Source organism: Garra rufa, chromosome 9 (assembly GCF_049309525.1).
Source record: "Garra rufa chromosome 9, GarRuf1.0, whole genome shotgun sequence".
Taxonomy (NCBI): domain Eukaryota; kingdom Metazoa; phylum Chordata; class Actinopteri; order Cypriniformes; family Cyprinidae; genus Garra; species Garra rufa.
In genome coordinates this window covers 23002820-23019963 of record NC_133369.1, presented here as the reverse complement: position 1 = coordinate 23019963, position 17144 = coordinate 23002820, and the positions used below count along the sequence as shown (strand labels likewise).

Here is a 17144-nt window from a genome sequence, read left to right as displayed (position 1 = left end):
CCTCTTATTTTAGTAAAATAATTAACATTTTGCAGATTCTGCAAGGTGAATGTAAACTTTTGACCTCAACTGTAAGTATATAAGTTAATAGAACTGCTTGTTTCAAATAGATTTTTTTACAGGAATGCCTTTGCTCTCACTTTTAAAACATTCAATGCATCCTTACTGAATAGAACTGTTAATTTAATTAAAAATTGTACTGACACCAGACTTTTCAACGGGTATGTGACTATTTTAAATACCAAGTGTGGCAACCAGAGTGTCAGCAGTCAATCATGATGTTCTTTTACTTTGACATCTCACACTGTTTCTGCACACGGATGGACTGAGGAAAAGTGTGCCTCAAAATCCCTGATGGCCTATTAACTGCATCACATCCACCTCATTCATGATCCGCTCCCACGCGCTGCAGGGCCGTGTGATGCAGAGGCCCTCTGGCCAATTATGAGGCACATGATCAGTATTATTGTCACAATTACTTCAACTTTCCCTATGTAGAAACTTGTTAACGAGCTTTATTAAAATGTTCCAGCACTGTGTTGCATAAGAATTCTCTTTTCAATCCACACCATCTCACAAGTTTGTTCTTGATCAGATGCTCTGTCAAACCTAATAAGAGTGTAGTGTTAAAGAGCTGCTACATGGTGACCTTTCCCACCTTGTTTTCCTGTAGTAAATGTTGAGCTGTGCTGTCTGTGTACCGTAATGGGAAAGCTCTGGTAATGATGCTCCAGAGAGATGTACTCTTTGCTTATGTGTGTCTGTGTGTACCGGCGCAGTCTGCACAATGTGTTTGTATGGTTGATGTAGCTCCCTGAGGTCTGTATAAGCAGACTTTTGATACTGAATTAATCGCAGCAGCCTTTGAAGTTTCCGGCTAGCTGAATCTCATGTGTAGTTTGCAACAGAAAAAAAGACGACATCCCTAGAGGAAGAGTTTAGGTCTGCACTATTTGTGTGTGTATGCACTCCTAAGCATGTTATTAGTGAATGTTACATGGCGATGATCCATCAATCTCAGATCTGAACATCTTAAATAATTGAAGGTGTACTTTTGGAGTCTTAATTCTGACATCTTAGAGGTTGTTTACTCAAAAATGAAAATTCTTTCATAGTTTACTCACTCTCATATCGTTCCAAACCCATAAGACTTTGGTTAATCTTTGAAAGACAAACAAAGAGAGTTTTAATGAAACTTGAGGGGTTTCTGTCCCTCAAAAATCCAGTTAATCAAAAATTAGGCTTCCAGAACAAAAATTTCCTGATAATTTACTCACCCCCATGTCATCCAAGATAATCATGTCTTTCTTCAGTCGCAAAGAAATAAGGGTTTTTGAGGAAAACATTCCAGGATTTTTCTCCATATAGTAGACTTCCGTGGTGGCCAATGGTTTGAAGGTTCAAACTGCAGTTTCAATGCTGGTTCAAATGGCTCTACATGATCCCAGCTGAGGAATAAGTGTCTGGTCTAGTGAAACAATCTGTCATTTTCTTAAAACAATAAAAATGTATAGTTTTGAACCACATTAGCTCATGTCCACGACTTCACGCATTATGTAATCACGTTGGAAAGGTTGGAATAGTTAGTTCTTAGTACTCCGGTTCAAAAAGGTAGGGTAGGGCAAAAATCTATTTTCTCTTAAAACTTCAAAATTGTCTGACATTGTTGTTTTACCTTTTTTTATAAAGGGGCGTTCATGCATTCACACAATGCATGAAGTCTTGGACCCAGAGCTAGTGAAAGATGAACATTTGTGGTAAAAAAAAAAGTTTATAAATGTTTACTGTTTTAAGAAAATGAATGGTTGTGTCACTAGATAAGACCCTTATTCCTCGATTGGGAGTCTTTTGAAGCTGCATTGAAACTGCATTCTGCATCTTCAACCCATTGGCTCTCATTGAAGTCCACTATATAGAGAAAAATCCTGGAATGGCTTCATTCTTTTCAACTGAAGAAAGAAAGGCTTAATCATCTTGGATGACATGGGGGTGAATAAATTATCAGGAAATGTTTTATTCTGGAAGTGAGCTTATCCTTTAAAATGACTTTTAAGTGGGTAAGAACCATTAGTGCTGGTCTTATTATCACCATGAGCTGTTCAGTTTAATTCTTCCTGCAACCAATATGAACTTATGACCATGTTGTCATAGTAACCCAGCTATGGTCAGATTCAAGTATCTTCTTAAAAATGTTGTTGGTGCGAAACTAGCAATTACAGCAAATATTAACCATTTAAAGTTATTCTGTGATGGCTGGGTTGTTCGGTTTCATCAGGTTATTTTAGCCTGTCGACGACCGTCTTGATGCTCAAATTCCGCTAGGATAAGATGACGTACTGTATAAACAAAAATGCTTAATTGATTTTATGTGGCGTTCATGTACAATTATTTCCTTTTGTGGTTTTAAACAATCAGTGAAATCATTTATGCTTAGAAAAGGACTGTGTGATTATCAAGTGTTGTTGTCTAATTAAATTACAGCATCTACATGCATAATCAACTCTCTCTCTCTCTCGTTCTCTTTTTTTTAGGAGAACCCTAAGAAAGAGAAAGCCATTGCAAGAGCCCTGGGGGATTTGAAAGCTAACTTCTATTGTGAACTATGCGACAAGCAGTACAATAAACATCAGGAGTTTGACAACCACATCAACTCGTATGACCACGCACATAAACAGGTAAACTCCAACAGCAGGTGGTCGAGCTCATTAGATGGAGAAGCCAGAAAGAATACAGATATAAATGAATGTTTGAACGAGTGATTCAACTCTTTCCTTACACACACACTCTCTCTCTCTCTCTCTCTCTCTCTCTCTCTCTCTCTCTCTCTCTCTCTCTCTCTCTCTCTCTCTCTCTCTCTCTCTCTCTCTCTCTCTCTCTCTCTCTCTATATATACTTTCAGCAAAGTGTCTTTGAGCATAATAATATGCATAGAAATCAGTGGTGTGCGGTGGTGCTCTGAAACGAAGAAGCAAAGTTTTTTTTTTCCTCAGTCACATTTTCTTGATTGAATAAACATTACTTTCAGAAAAGGGGAAAAAAATCTATTTTATATTTTTACATTAACAATGTAATCAGTATTGTATTTATTAATGCCAAGAACCTCATCAAGTTACTAGAGGCAGTAGCAATTTAAACAATATATTTTATTTGTGAACAGACAGAGATTTACTTTAAATTTTAGGTTGCTTACTGATTAAGCTGATTACTTTCTAAAAAATCCTACAGATCATGTTTCCGTGCCATTTCAAGTCTTATTTTGGTGTAACAATGTAGTTATACATGATCTAAGTGTGTGAGTTGGTGCTTACTTTTTTCTCTTCTCATTAACACAATTATATTGTTCACTCAGACTGATTTCTGAACGCAGAGCATTGACGAACACAAGAGGCGGGATTAAACCAGCCGAACATATTGTGAAGCATTGCCTCCTCTCACATGACTTTCCCCAATTCATTCCCAATTACCCTCCACCATTGGTGTTGTTCATTTTTGTACTACAATTTTTTTTCTCATTCAATATTTCGAGGCACTGCTTTCTTGCCTCCTCCGGTAACTGTGTAGCCCCCAGCTAATAATGACACACAAATTACAGTGATCTAACTTCTAGCATAATTGTTCCTTTATGTGCTCAAAAAGTGATATTTATGCATAATGAACACAATATTTGAAAAAAAAAAAAAAACATTTCCAAATACATCACTCATTTTCCTGCAGGTAGTCTCTTGAGTCAGTTGAGCTGCGTGTGTTCTTGTAACTGATATCTTATATCTACCCACAAAGAGTTTAAGTGTTGTGTTTACAAAAAGTAACTAAAAACTTCTGCATCTTTATTTATATATATACTAAACTTTCAGGGACACAAGTAATGTACCTTTCCTATTATAATTAACATTCTGAGTCAATCAAACAAGTAAAGCAAGTTCAAATAGACCTGCTGTATGGTGCTTACATTAACGCTTAGTTCATTGTTGCCAATGCAAGAATTAAGTATTCATGATATATGTATGAACGGCAATCAAATTAAAACTCTCTGACACTACGTTTCAAAAGTTTAGAATCAGCAACTTTTTAAGAAATTAATACTTTTATTCAGCAAGGACATATTAAATTGATTAAAAGTTACAGCAAGGACATTTATAGTGATACAAAAGATTTCTATTTCAAATAAATACAGTTTTTTTTTAATCACAACTTCCTCATAAATATTATCCTTTTAACATCACAGAAAAATACCAAGCAGTGTAACTTTTTTCAAAATTTATAATAATAATAATTAATGTTTTTGATCACAAAATGCGCAGATTTTTAAGAATCATGTGACACTGATGACTGATTATACCACAGGAATAAATCATTTATCTATTTATTATTTCATAATAATAATGAATAATAATAATAATGTTTCATAGACAGAACAAAATAAATCACATAATGTTGAATCATTTAACAATTTAAACGTTTGATTGTTATTAAAAGTAACAAATTCCACAGACGCCTTTTATTTCATTTGACCTCTTTTTGTAGGAAAAAAAATATATATAATGATTACAGATTTTAAAGGGATAGTACTCCCAAAAAAGTAAATTATGTCATTAGTTACTCACCCTCATGTTGATCCAAACCTGTAAGTCCTTCGTTCAATCTTTGAAACACAAATTAAGATATTTTTGATTAAATCCGAGAGCTTTCTGACCCTGCATATATACACAACTACTTGACATTTAGATACTTTTATTGTATATAATATGCAGATATTCAGTCATCACTTTTATTTAAATTAAAAAAACAAATGAGAGAAGTTAAGCCAAAAATTCTGCTAAGGAAGCTGATGGGGAGACTGATAGCAGGAGTTGATGAAGTAAGTAGGAGGACAGAGTGAGGATGTCCTCACTGGTGCCAGGATCTCAGACTGGAGTCTGCTGCCCATCTGTGTGGCATCTGAGATTAAACATGTTCCCTAGCATTTCGAGCTGCAGATAACACTGTATGTGCAGTGCTAATTCTGGGCCATCATTTTATCCTGGGTGCTGTCAGACAAACTGGTCTTCTAACAATGAACGGCATGCAGAGCCATTAAACTCATTTTATCCTTCAACCTTGCATGTCTTATTCATCATAAGCATCATTATAGCACAGTCTGAAAGTCAAACACACAAAACTAAACACTAATGAAACATTTCATATATAGAGTTACATGAAAGCCAAGTGCGAGAGAGAGTGAGAGATATAGAAAGTGAGCTGTGTAATTCATTCTGAAGGACCGCTCAGTGACAGTTACACCAAAGACAGACAGGGAGAGAGGGGAGGGAAGTAATTACACATGTTGTTGCGATGAATTTCATCTCCGTGCAAACATGGCTCCGATCAAACCACAGATGACTGCACACTTGTTCGCTGTGCAGATGTGTCTGTTCCTGTTAGTCAAAGTCAATGAGTCAGAGATGAATGATGCCAGCTCAGCACGAACATCCGTAATATTCCATAATCAATCATGAGATTTTCAGCCGAGTGTTTCACATCAGTACTTTGTCACAGAGAAATTAGCATGTCGTTCTTGTTTCTGTTTAATTAATTGTGACCAAACGTGTTTTTTTTCCCTAGCGTAATAGGTTGAGATTACTCATCTTTATGTAAAATGTAATAAATAATGCTATTTTATGACAGATTCCGTAGTAATACATCAGTATATCATCAATATGACTTGTAAAATAGCTTCATTTGAAAATCTAAGCTGCGGCCTAATAGGTAATAATTAAAGGTTCAAATACCCAAAATTAAAATTCTATTATTAATTACTCACCATCGTGTCATTCCAAACCTGTAAGATCTTCATCTTTGGAACACAAATTAAGATATTTTTGACCCTCCATACAGTTGAACATACAGATGATAAGCAGTTTTACCTTGTTAACATGCACATTGTTCAGATATAAAATTTTGTAGGACATATTTGTCCACTTTATACTGACCAACTCTGTACTGAACAGCAAAATAATGTTGTTGGTCTGTGAACTGACTTCCCTAACAAGTCAGGTACCTCCCACAAGAGTTGTTAATTCATTTGAGGGCCCTGCAAATGCAATGAAAGGTGATGTTGAATTCTTCCTGCAGGCATCGAGAGTGTTTCATTAGACAGAGTTATGTATAGTCGACTGTGTAAAATGTGCTTGCTGTGAGGTTGGCAGTTGAGGCAGTTTGGTGTGACCCCAACCCATCCGGTTCACATATCGCACTAGAAACATGCGGCCTGGCTGTGCTCCACAGTCCCGAGGAACAATACTGTATATTTCACAACCCACAGAATCCCCAGTCACTTAGCATTTGTGCGTGTGTGTACTGTATGCACTGACGTGCACCAAACATGGTTGAGAGGTTTGATTTAATTAATCTTTAAGAGCCACAAAACCTTTCCTAGAGAGCTATGCAAATCAACCAGCTGTCCTCACTTCAATAAAAAGTGGAGGAAAAGGAAGAGGTGAGGCATGAGATGGAGGTTACAGCCAGTTCAATACACAGAAAACCAGGGAAGCAAAGACTGGAGTTAACCCTCATGTTGAGGGGTCTAAAAGAGCCTGAGGCAATTTAATAGCTTGAGAAAAACATTGAAGTCTTATAAAACGTTACATTACTCATGTTTTGGGAGTATAGGGTGAGAGCCTAGATGTAAAACATAAATAAATGCAAGGAATTGTAAATGCAAAGACTTGCTGAGATACTCTTAACTTCATATATTCAATTCAGTTTATTTCATTTTTCTGTTTTGTAAGAGGATAAATTGAGGCCTAGCAGAAAAAAAAACATTGCTGGAAAGTAATTTTCTCGATTTTAATCGATTCTCATTTTTACGAAACAATATTCCCAAGAATCGATTAGTGTAGCCTGTTTTCAGTTAATGAACAGAACATTGTAGTGTACATCCCATCCAATAAATCACAATAAGCTTTGTGCTTTACTTTTGATATGAAACAAAGTCTCAGATTTCAAATTCTGTCTATTTTATTACTGTATAAACAATGAAAGGCATTTTGGTGCTGTTAAATGTGAAGTGGCGTCAGAGAAGTGACAGCATTTAGCGCACATGAACTGACCGTCTCCTCTGTTTTAAATAGCAGTTTCAATAAACATTTGAAGGTATGTTAAAAAAAGAGCACAACTTACCGAAATCCCTTTCAATCAATGTTTCAATCGTGCAAAGACATCAATGTAACAGTCTGGAAACAATGGGTTGTCAGTTTTTCACAACAAAACCCACCCAACTGCTGCTTAAAACTAGCACAAAATTAGCCCAATCACATTTCAGGAGGGGTCCCCCTGGTAAAAAGCACATTCCGGGAGGGAAAATGCTAGAGGTTGTCCGATATATCTGTTTTGCCAATTAATTGGCACTGATAGTTGATTGGTGGAATTATCGGTTATCTGAAAAAATCCAGGACGATAGTTTTTCCGAGTTGGCTCTGTTGCTGGAGGGGCCAAGAATGTCATCATTATACAGCAAGTCCCTATAGTCTTTGTTATACAGCAAAAGAGCGGCCTCTAGTGGCGGAAATCACTGACAGCATGTGCAGTTTGTTTAGACACTTCAGAGGCAGATTTAAAACATCAACAACGAAGCGGTGTGTACACAGTATACTGTAGTGCATGTTTTGATATCATTACTAAGTGATTTATTTGTTGACTAGATGCTGCATTAGTGGAGATAGGACAGAAATATACTTTTGTCTGTTTGATGATCAAATAAATTGTTTTAGACCAGCGCTTGAATTGAACGTGACGCATCCGGTGTGTGTGATACCGGATAGTTGCGAGTTCTTCTAGACGCGGTGCTGCACTTTTTCCCGTTTGCGAACATATTTTATTAATTTGATTAGATAATCCCGAATGTTCTAGAATTGAAGCAGTTAAATTTTGAAAGTACACATGAATGTAATTTCAATACTGTGGCCTTTGTGTAGATATTTAAAGATGGCAATCTTTAGCTTGACTGTTATACTGGTAACACTTTACAATGAGTCCATTTGTAACATTAAGATTGATCAAAGCTGTAGAATAGAAGTATTGTTCCTTCTTAGAGTGTGTTAATTTCTTAAAAAATTGTTTTTGTTAACATTAATGAACTATGAACTAACTGTAATGATCAATATATAATTAATGTTAATATTTTTATTCATTTGTAAAATATGGTTCAGTAGGCTACTTTTTATTTAAATAGTAGAGCACTATTTATTTTCCATTTAGTAGCCATTTTAAAAACTATCGGTCGATTAATCGTATCGGCCAGTGTGGTCTGACCCAATTATTGGTATCGGTCGACCTCTAGAAAATACATGTTTTTGGTGGTTTCCCGGGATAAAATTCGCATTCCAGGGGCTAAATGTATTTTGGGTCGCTATAACCCGTGGACATGAAAAAACAACCTGCGGCAACATGGGCGCTATAGTAGCCCAAATCCGCAGTAAAACTGCAAACTTGGTAACACTGATGCCACATAACCATAACCACTCTGAGGTCACATTTACCTCAGAAAAAACATATTCAGTGACCATAAATAAACAAATGAATTCTAGAGAGGAGCATTTTGCCAAAAAAATCACCATATAACATATTCATTATGATTTTTACTGTTCTGTTCTGTTCTTCAAAAGTTTTTATAACAGCCTCCATTTAAATGGTTATATTTAAAAAAAAACTAATTGGAGTAGAAATATAATTATGTAATTGTAACTTTATTAAGCTATTATAAAAACTTAATTGAGTGTAGATTAAGCATTTGTATACAAATCAGTTAAGTTTAACCTTCAATATTATGGTAATGACTCAGAATCAACTCAAGCTGTGAAATTTGTGTCAAAACCCAGCTCTACTGGAGAGAATACTGGTCACATTCCTAAAAAGAGGAATTTACTATATTGTGACCATCTTTCTGTTTGTCTGTCCATCCCTCCATCCTTCTGGCAAATGAAGCTTAAAATATCCATCCGTCCATTGGATGTCCATCCAGAAAAAAAGGGAGGCAAATAGTGTCAAGAGGACTTTTTAAAATGGTTTCACTAGAGACTGAGAGCAGAATCTGAAGGGAATCCCCTGCTAGACTCCCATGGCTGAGGTGGATTTCGAGCGAAAGAGACCTACAGATATGAGCTTGGAGATAATCCATATTTCATAACCCACAGTCACTGGGGGGGGGGGGGGGTGCCGAAGAAGGATTCAATCGGATCTGAAGGAGTCCAAGCCTAGTCATGTCTGTGTTTCTATAAAAAGCACAGCAGGCTGCTTAATGTTTAAAAAAATAGCTGAGGGACATGTGAGAGAGTGTGAGTGTAAGGTCTCTCCTCAGGGCATTTAGCGGTGTGAGGGTGGTGGCTGCTCTGGGAGAAGAAAAGGAGAATGTATTTTTAACGCTGCACAAATAGTTCATTTGTCCTTCTATGAACAATTCCTTCGTGGCTTCGCACTCAAAAAGTGTTTTGAAAAGAAAGAAAAAAAGAGAAAGTGGTGGCTGCTCTTCTCAGCCGAAAGCGGTGCGTCAGCAGCCTGAAATGAATAAATGGATAACAGTTATAAAGGGACAAGGGGATAAACTCAGACAAATAATTGCGCGAAACTTCATTTGCAGCAGATGGAGGAATTTGTATGATTCCTCATGAACTTTTAAAAGCCTGAGGGTATTGAGAGCTGTTCTGTTATGTAAACAGCCACTTTAGATGTTTCACTCATTACTCGAAACCGCATTGCGAGTATCTGATAAGACGATAATAGAATCTTTGCTAGGGGCTCTCCGCATCTACCAACAAGTCAATATCCACATTTGCTAGAAAAATGCATAGAAATGTACAGTTCTTATATTACCAATATGCTGTATTACTTGTTTATACTAGATTTATACTAGATATTCACATCACAATATCTCTCTTTCTTTAACATATACACACCAGGATAACTAATGTTGTGGCAATCAGTTTAACCAATTAGACATGAGCTGGAAATCATATCACATACCAGAAACACTCAAAAAATACAGACATACAATTATGTAAGCAATTATAAAGAAATATGTAAAAAAAAAAAAAAAAAATTAACGATATATATGAATAAATTATTTTTGTTTTGATATTTGTATTATTATTATCAACATATATTATTATATAATTTTATCATATATACACTACAGAAAAAGTTTAAGTCTCTTATGTACACCAAGGTTGCATAAAGAAATACAGTAAAACAGCAATATTGTGAAATATTATAAATCAAAATAACTATATTTTAATATATATTTAAAAAATATGCTGAATGAAAGTACAGTTGAGGTCAAAAGTTCACATACATCTTGCAGAATCTGCAAAATTTTAATTATTTGACCAAAAGAAGGGATTATACAAAATGCATGTTATTTTTTATTTAGTACTGACATGAACATATAATTTATATTTCACATAAAATATATTTACATATAATCCACAAGAGAAAATATTAGTTAAAAATGATAAAATTACCCTGTTCAAAAGTTTACATACACTTGATTCTTAATACCATGTTGTTATCTGAATGATCCACATTTGTGTTTTTGTTAGTTGTTTGTGAGGGTTAAAATACACAAAAATGCTAAAAAAAAAAACAAAGAATTTGTGGAACCTGAAGGATTTTTCAGAGATTTTTGCAGATTCTGCAAGGTGTATGTAAACTTTTGACCTCAACTGTATTATTATTCATTTTTAAACTGTACTTTAAATCAAACCCAAAATTTGAATAGTAGGAAATAGTAGTTTCATCAGAAATATTAAGCAGCACAACTGATTTTAACGTTGATAATAATAAGGAATGTTTCTTGAGTAGAATCATTACATTAGAATGATTACTTGATACACATAGCACAAAAAACAGTGAGTAACAGACGTTGCAAATAAAAAGTGTTCCAACACTCCCAAGTCTCCCCTACTCCAAAAACCCCACCAGCAACTTTCAGCCTGTGTGTATGTGTGTACAGCAGGAGAACAGCTTCTGTATGGATGAAAGCTTCCCCCGAAAGCTCCTTACTGCACCTTCCTGCAATATCCGTTTCCAAATCTCCTCTCCTCCCTCTCATGCACTCACATCCTCTCAGCTTCAAAGGGTCTCCTTTCCTGATCCTCTCAGGCACCTTACGCACAGACTCATTACAGCATTCAAACATATACAGAACACACAAATGTTACAGATCACATAACCTGACAGCCTGTCATCTTAGGAGCTGCTGAAGAGGGTCTAAAGGAGTTTTAGCAGACAGCTTTGTGCCTGCGGCCCAGTGCTAACACTCAACACATGAGCCCCGTGTCTTCGGTGGATTATCTGCCTGTGAACGTGCAGATTGGGTTGAGGATAATCCACACGTTGATGTTTTCTTCCTGGGGTGAATGAGAGTGACAGTTCATAATCAACATTAAGTAGAAACACCAGCCTCCAAATCTCAGTCGATTATTACGTAGTTCCTTCGCTCGCGGCTGTCAGGAAGTGGTTTGCAGAAGATACATTGTTTCAGCCGGTAGTCTGTAATCTTTAGTTTGAATTCCAAATTGCTAGATAGGTGCTTCTCATGCGTGGGGTTTTATCATATTTCCAGGAATTTTATTAAATGTCCTCCTGAGCAAAATGCTCCCGCTCGGCACGAAACTGTCCATAGAGATGGTTCGCGCAGAGAGACGGGAGAAAGAGAGGGAGTTTTTCATTTTCTTTTCAAGTAAATGCCTGAGGCTTATCGCTGCCTCTCTGCACCAACTGCAGTTGGCCACAGAATCAGCGTTGATGAGATTAGGCTGAGTGTCTGAGTGATTGGCGCAGACTCCCAGCAGAGAGTGTTTGCGCTGAAGGTGGCGTAATATAGGTGGCTGGTTTTTCATCCGGCAGCCATGGATTTGGAGATGAGGGAACGTGCTGAATTGATGCCACACAGCAGAGCAGAGGAAATGTGCAACCATTAGTAATCTTTAATGGCCAAAGTGGCATGTTATCTGTCTTTGTTACATGGTTAAATACGTAGAACCATTTACTAACGCACACTGAATGCTGAGTAAAACTTTTCTACAGCAGAAACAGCACTACTAGGTACGGTGAAAAAGAGACTTTGACATTGATTTCTTCATGCTCAATGTGATTTACACAGGCAAGACAAGTTCCTGGATCAGCTTTCTTTGTTGTTCCTGGAACAATATTCCTTCCAACCAAACTGTGCGCTCTGATTTGAAGGGTTCTTTACTCCAGAAACGACAAGGCTTTTGTAAATCACATACTGGACTTTGATTATCTAGATAGGGATACTAAAAAATGGGAATACTGAAGTAATACTAAAAAACATTCCTGCATTAATAATGGATTTTTGTAGTTTGGGGTTAAAAATTTGTAAAGAAACGAATACTTTAATTCATCAAGGATTGTTCAAGTGACAGTAAAGACTTAAAGGGTTAGTTCACTTCCAGAGCAAAAATGTACAGATAATTTACTCACCCTTTTGTCATCCAAGATGTTCATGTCTTTCTTTTTTCAGTCGTAAAGAAATAGTTTTTTAAGGAAAACATTTCATTTTCTCCATATAGTGGACTTCAATGGTGCCCTCGAGTTTCCAAAATGCAGTGTAAATGCCGTTTTAAAGGGCTTTAAACAATCCCAGCCAAGGAAGAAGGATCTTATCTACAGAAACGATCGGTTATTTAAAAAAAAAAAAGACAGTTTATACACATTTTAACCACAAATGCTCATCTTGTCTAGCTCTGTGATGCGCATATGTACAAGTCAGTTAGGGTATGTCGAAAAACTCCCATCTCATTTTCTCCTCCAACTTCATAATCATCCTACATCGCTGTTTTACCTTTTTTTTTGTAAAGAGGGGTTTGACCTCCTTTGCACATTCACTTTATAAAGTGGGTCGGTACTTCTACAGCGATGTAGGAAATGAGATGTGAGTTTTTCGACATACCCTAACTGTATTGAACCGGAGTGCACAGAGTATGCATACGCATCACAAAGCTAGACAAAACAAGTATATAAATTTTACATTTTTTAGAAAACAAAATTATCGTTTCACTAGGTAGTCCACTATATGGAGAAAATTTCTAAAATGTTTTCCTTAAAAAACAATTTCTTTACAACTGAAGAAAGAAAGACATGAACATCTTGGATGACAAGAGGGTGAGTACATCATCTGTAATTTTTTGTTCTGGAAGTGAACTAATCCTTAAGCATCGATACAAAAAAATATATATTTAAAACTAATTCTGTTCTTTCTAGTGTCCACAAAAATACTAAGCAGCACAACATTTTTTTTTAACATTGATAATGAGAAATGTTGAAATCAGAATATTACAATGATTTCTGAAAGATTGTGTGACACTGTTAACTAGAGTAATGGCTGCTGAAATTTCAGCTTCAGGAATAAATTACATTTTAAAATATTTTAAAACCGAAATTTGTAATTGATTTGTTTTAGTATTTCTTAATATGTTTTTTAAATGTTTCTTTAAAACATTGGTGACATTGGTAAAACATTTATAAATCTTACCCGAAAACTTAAAACTTTTCTATAAAATTACTTTTATAATGGAATGTTGTGCCATTAACAATATGTCTGTGCATCACACACTCATTACTAAGGCTGTCTGTTGATTAAAATCAATTATGCTGATGAATTCATCAAGTTAATCGTAATTAATTATAAACATTAGTATTTGCTGAGAAAAGCGTCCAAAAAAGATAATAGGATAATGCGATAATACATTGCATTCCTATGGCATTGAATAGTCATTATCTAAAGTGGCTTTAGTAGCCAGTATATTGTTTGGTTTATGTCAATATCAATGAACATTTGCAATCCATTTTCAATTGAGTTTGTCAGTCTGACTTCGATAGAATTAGGCAGATGTCTTTTCGCCTTGTTTTGTGGCATGGATATTTTAAAGGGACAGCCTACCAAAACAAAATTAAATTCTGGCAATAATTACTCACTCTCATCTCATTCCAAGCCAGCAAGACCTTTGTTCATCCTTGGAACACAAATTAAGATATTTTTGATGAAATCCGAGAGCTTTCTGACCCTGCGTAGACAGCAACACAACTGATACGTTCAAAGCCTAGAAAGGTAGTAAAGACATTGCTAAAATAGTCCATTTGGCATCAGTGGTTGAACTTTGATTTTACGAAGCTACGAGAATACCTTTTGTTCACAAAGAAAACAAAAATAATGACTTTATTTAATAGTTTCTTCTTCCTGAGAGTACAATGACGCATTGAATGTGTTAGTTGCGTTGCTGTCTATGCAGGGTCAGAAAGCTCTTGGATTTCATCAAAAATATGTTAATTTGAGTTCTGAAGATGAATGAAGGTCTTACGGGTTTGGAACGACATGAGGGTTTCAATTAATGACAGAATTTTCATTTTTGAGTGAACTATCTGTTTAAAATGCTGTCTACAGCAGCCAAACTTTTCAAAATGATTCTCTAAACACAAGAACACATTCATCACTCTCTCTATCAATGATTCCCTTTCCTGTTGACAGCCCTAGGAGAATAAGCCATACACCATGTCTCTCCCCAAGAGGAGGAGGATAGTGTTAGCAAACTGACCCTGCTCAATGACAAAGACTAAGTAAAGTTGTTTTGTGGACTGCAGGAAGATCCAGAGAAGGGGACTGGCTGTTCCACAGTGCAGTGTACTATATGGGATGAGTGGGAGAACGAGAAAGCGGTGCGCTGCTCTCTCTGTAGACTGCCAGGATGAGTAGGCTCTTATTGTCTTCTGCCCTTGTCAAACGCCTGGAGCTCTCCAGGGTCTCCGCAGCCCAGCTGAGGCTCTATTCATCTCCACCTGCCACATCCCGATAAAGGTACAAGAGAGCACAGTGTTAAAAAAAGAAACTGAGTTAGAAAGAGAGAGGGGGGAGATATGACTCATTTTGAAAGCATCAGAGGACCAGCTATACCTGAGGGGAAGAACAGACAGATGGAACGGTGTTAGACAACTCGCACACATATACGCAGACGCACACAGACACAGGTGCGCAGTCTATTCCGTTTCAATGCTTCATTATGCAGAGAATATTCTCTCTGTTTCTTAACGCTGCTTGATGCTTTTCCTCGTCTGTCTGTGTGTGTGTGTGTGTGTGTGTGTGTGTGTGTGTGTGTGTGTGTGTGTGTGTGTGTGTGTGTAAAAGAGAGAGAGGCAGTCCCACCTGTTTGTTGTGTCAGGTTTTAGACTGGGAGGCAGGCTGACTAATGTTGCTCACCTGTGCTCAGTGGCTCAGGAGGTCCGGAGAGGCCTGTCACAATACGGCAGATTAAACCAGAGAAACTGGAGCATACAGAAGGACCTCACACACACATACTCTCACTGTCGTATGCATACGCAGGTGTTTCCGGTTAGCTCGATGATCAGAGCGACTAAATTAGCACATAAGCAATTTTTTACACTTTAAAAATGACATTATCTGTAGCAGGGTGAATGGTATAAATACAAATTTTTAGGGTTATAAGATATTTTTGCCATACGGATGCCAATACTAATTTTAATGTTAAAGGAATAGTTTAGAAAGGAAAGAAAATTTGCTGAAAATGTACCCTCAGGCCATCCAAGATGTAAATGAGTTTGTGTCTTCATTGGAACAGATTGGGAGAAATTTAGCATTAAATCACTAGCTCACTAAAAGATCATCTGCAGTGAATTGGTGCCATCAGAATGAGAGTCCAAACAGTTGATAAAAACTTTACAGTAATCCACAAGTAATCCTTATGACTCCAATTAATCAATTAACCACAAATTTCCATCAGTCTGACTTGGATAAAATTAGGCTCCATTCACACAACCTGTTTTTGGAGTCTGTTTGAACTCATTTTTAATAGTACAGATGAGTTTTTTGGAACACAAATTAAGATATTTTTGATTAAATCCAAGAGCTTTCTGACCTTGCATAGACAGAAACACAACTGACATGTTTAAGGCCTAGAAAGGTAGTAAGGACATTGTTAAAATAATCCATGTGACATCAGTGGTTGAACTTTAATTGAATGAAGCTACGAAAATACCTTCTGTGCACAAAGGAAACAAAAATAACGACTTTATTCAGTAGTTTTTTTCTCTTCCATGTCATTCTTAGACGCACATTGCCGAGAGTACAGTGATGCATTGGATGTGTTGCATTGCTGTCTATGCAGGGTCAGTTAGCTCTTGGATTCATCAAAAGTTATCTTATGGGTTTGGAAAGATTTTTGGGTGCACTGTCTCTTTAAAATGCTGTTCAGAAGTCAGACAATTAACCATAATCTTCCATCAATCAATTAAAAAATCTTGTGAAGCAAAAAGCTGTGTTGGTAACAACAGATCCATCATTAATACTTATGAAATGAATTAGTGTTTTTTTTTTTTATTGTTTTTTATATAATGTGCATGTAGTTATATTTGTTGCACAGTCAACTTAAATGTGCCATAGAATGCATTGATGCAATATTTTAAATTGTTCTCTGATATCTACATAGAAGGTATATAGCATAGGAAAGGGCAAAAATTCTCCAGAAACGGTTTTACAGGTCCATTTACAACCCTAGGATTTGTCCCTAGAATGAAATGGTCTGTTATTACCTTATTTGGAAGGTTCATGAATAATAATTTCACAGAGCAGCTCATTTCAGTAGCTGGCACATGGAGGAAAATATATATCGCTATTAATGTGCGGTTTATTGAAACTGCTGTTTTGAATGCACAATCATTTTACTTTCACTTTTGTGATCGCATGTGCTCTGTGTAACGTTATACTGCAGCGGCAGTACTTACCGCATAAGTTTAGATGCTTGTTAGTGATTAGTGCTTGTTGTTTAGGTTCTGTAAATCATTCGCCATCATCAGCGCAGGCATCTCTCTGTTTATGTGGTAAGTGAAATTCTATGTACTGCAATGTAACAGGCTACCGCTAGCATTAAGCTAACCATGTCCCTTCAGTGGCTCGCCTTATTTTATTAGAAAGCCTCATTTTCCTTGCATTACTGAGTACAGACACCAACCCATTCGTGCACTTAACATCTCCTGCACAACCTGGAACATAACATTTATTTCTGTGATCTGCCATTTTCGCTATTGTCCTCGCTTTGTTTTGTTTTTTCACAATAGCCTAGCTGCAGAACTTCTGATGA

At 36.5% G+C, this 17144-nt stretch overlaps 1 protein-coding gene across 1 annotated transcript in view; it reads left to right on the top strand.

The window, feature by feature from the left end:
• The window catches only part of znf804b (zinc finger protein 804B), a 148821-nt gene that overhangs the window by 116665 nt on the left and 15012 nt on the right, over positions 1-17144 (top strand). The window contains exon 2 of the mRNA XM_073847337.1: positions 2532-2675. Coding sequence (XP_073703438.1) covers positions 2532-2675 — 144 coding nt within the window. The remainder of the gene's footprint in view (positions 1-2531; positions 2676-17144) is intronic.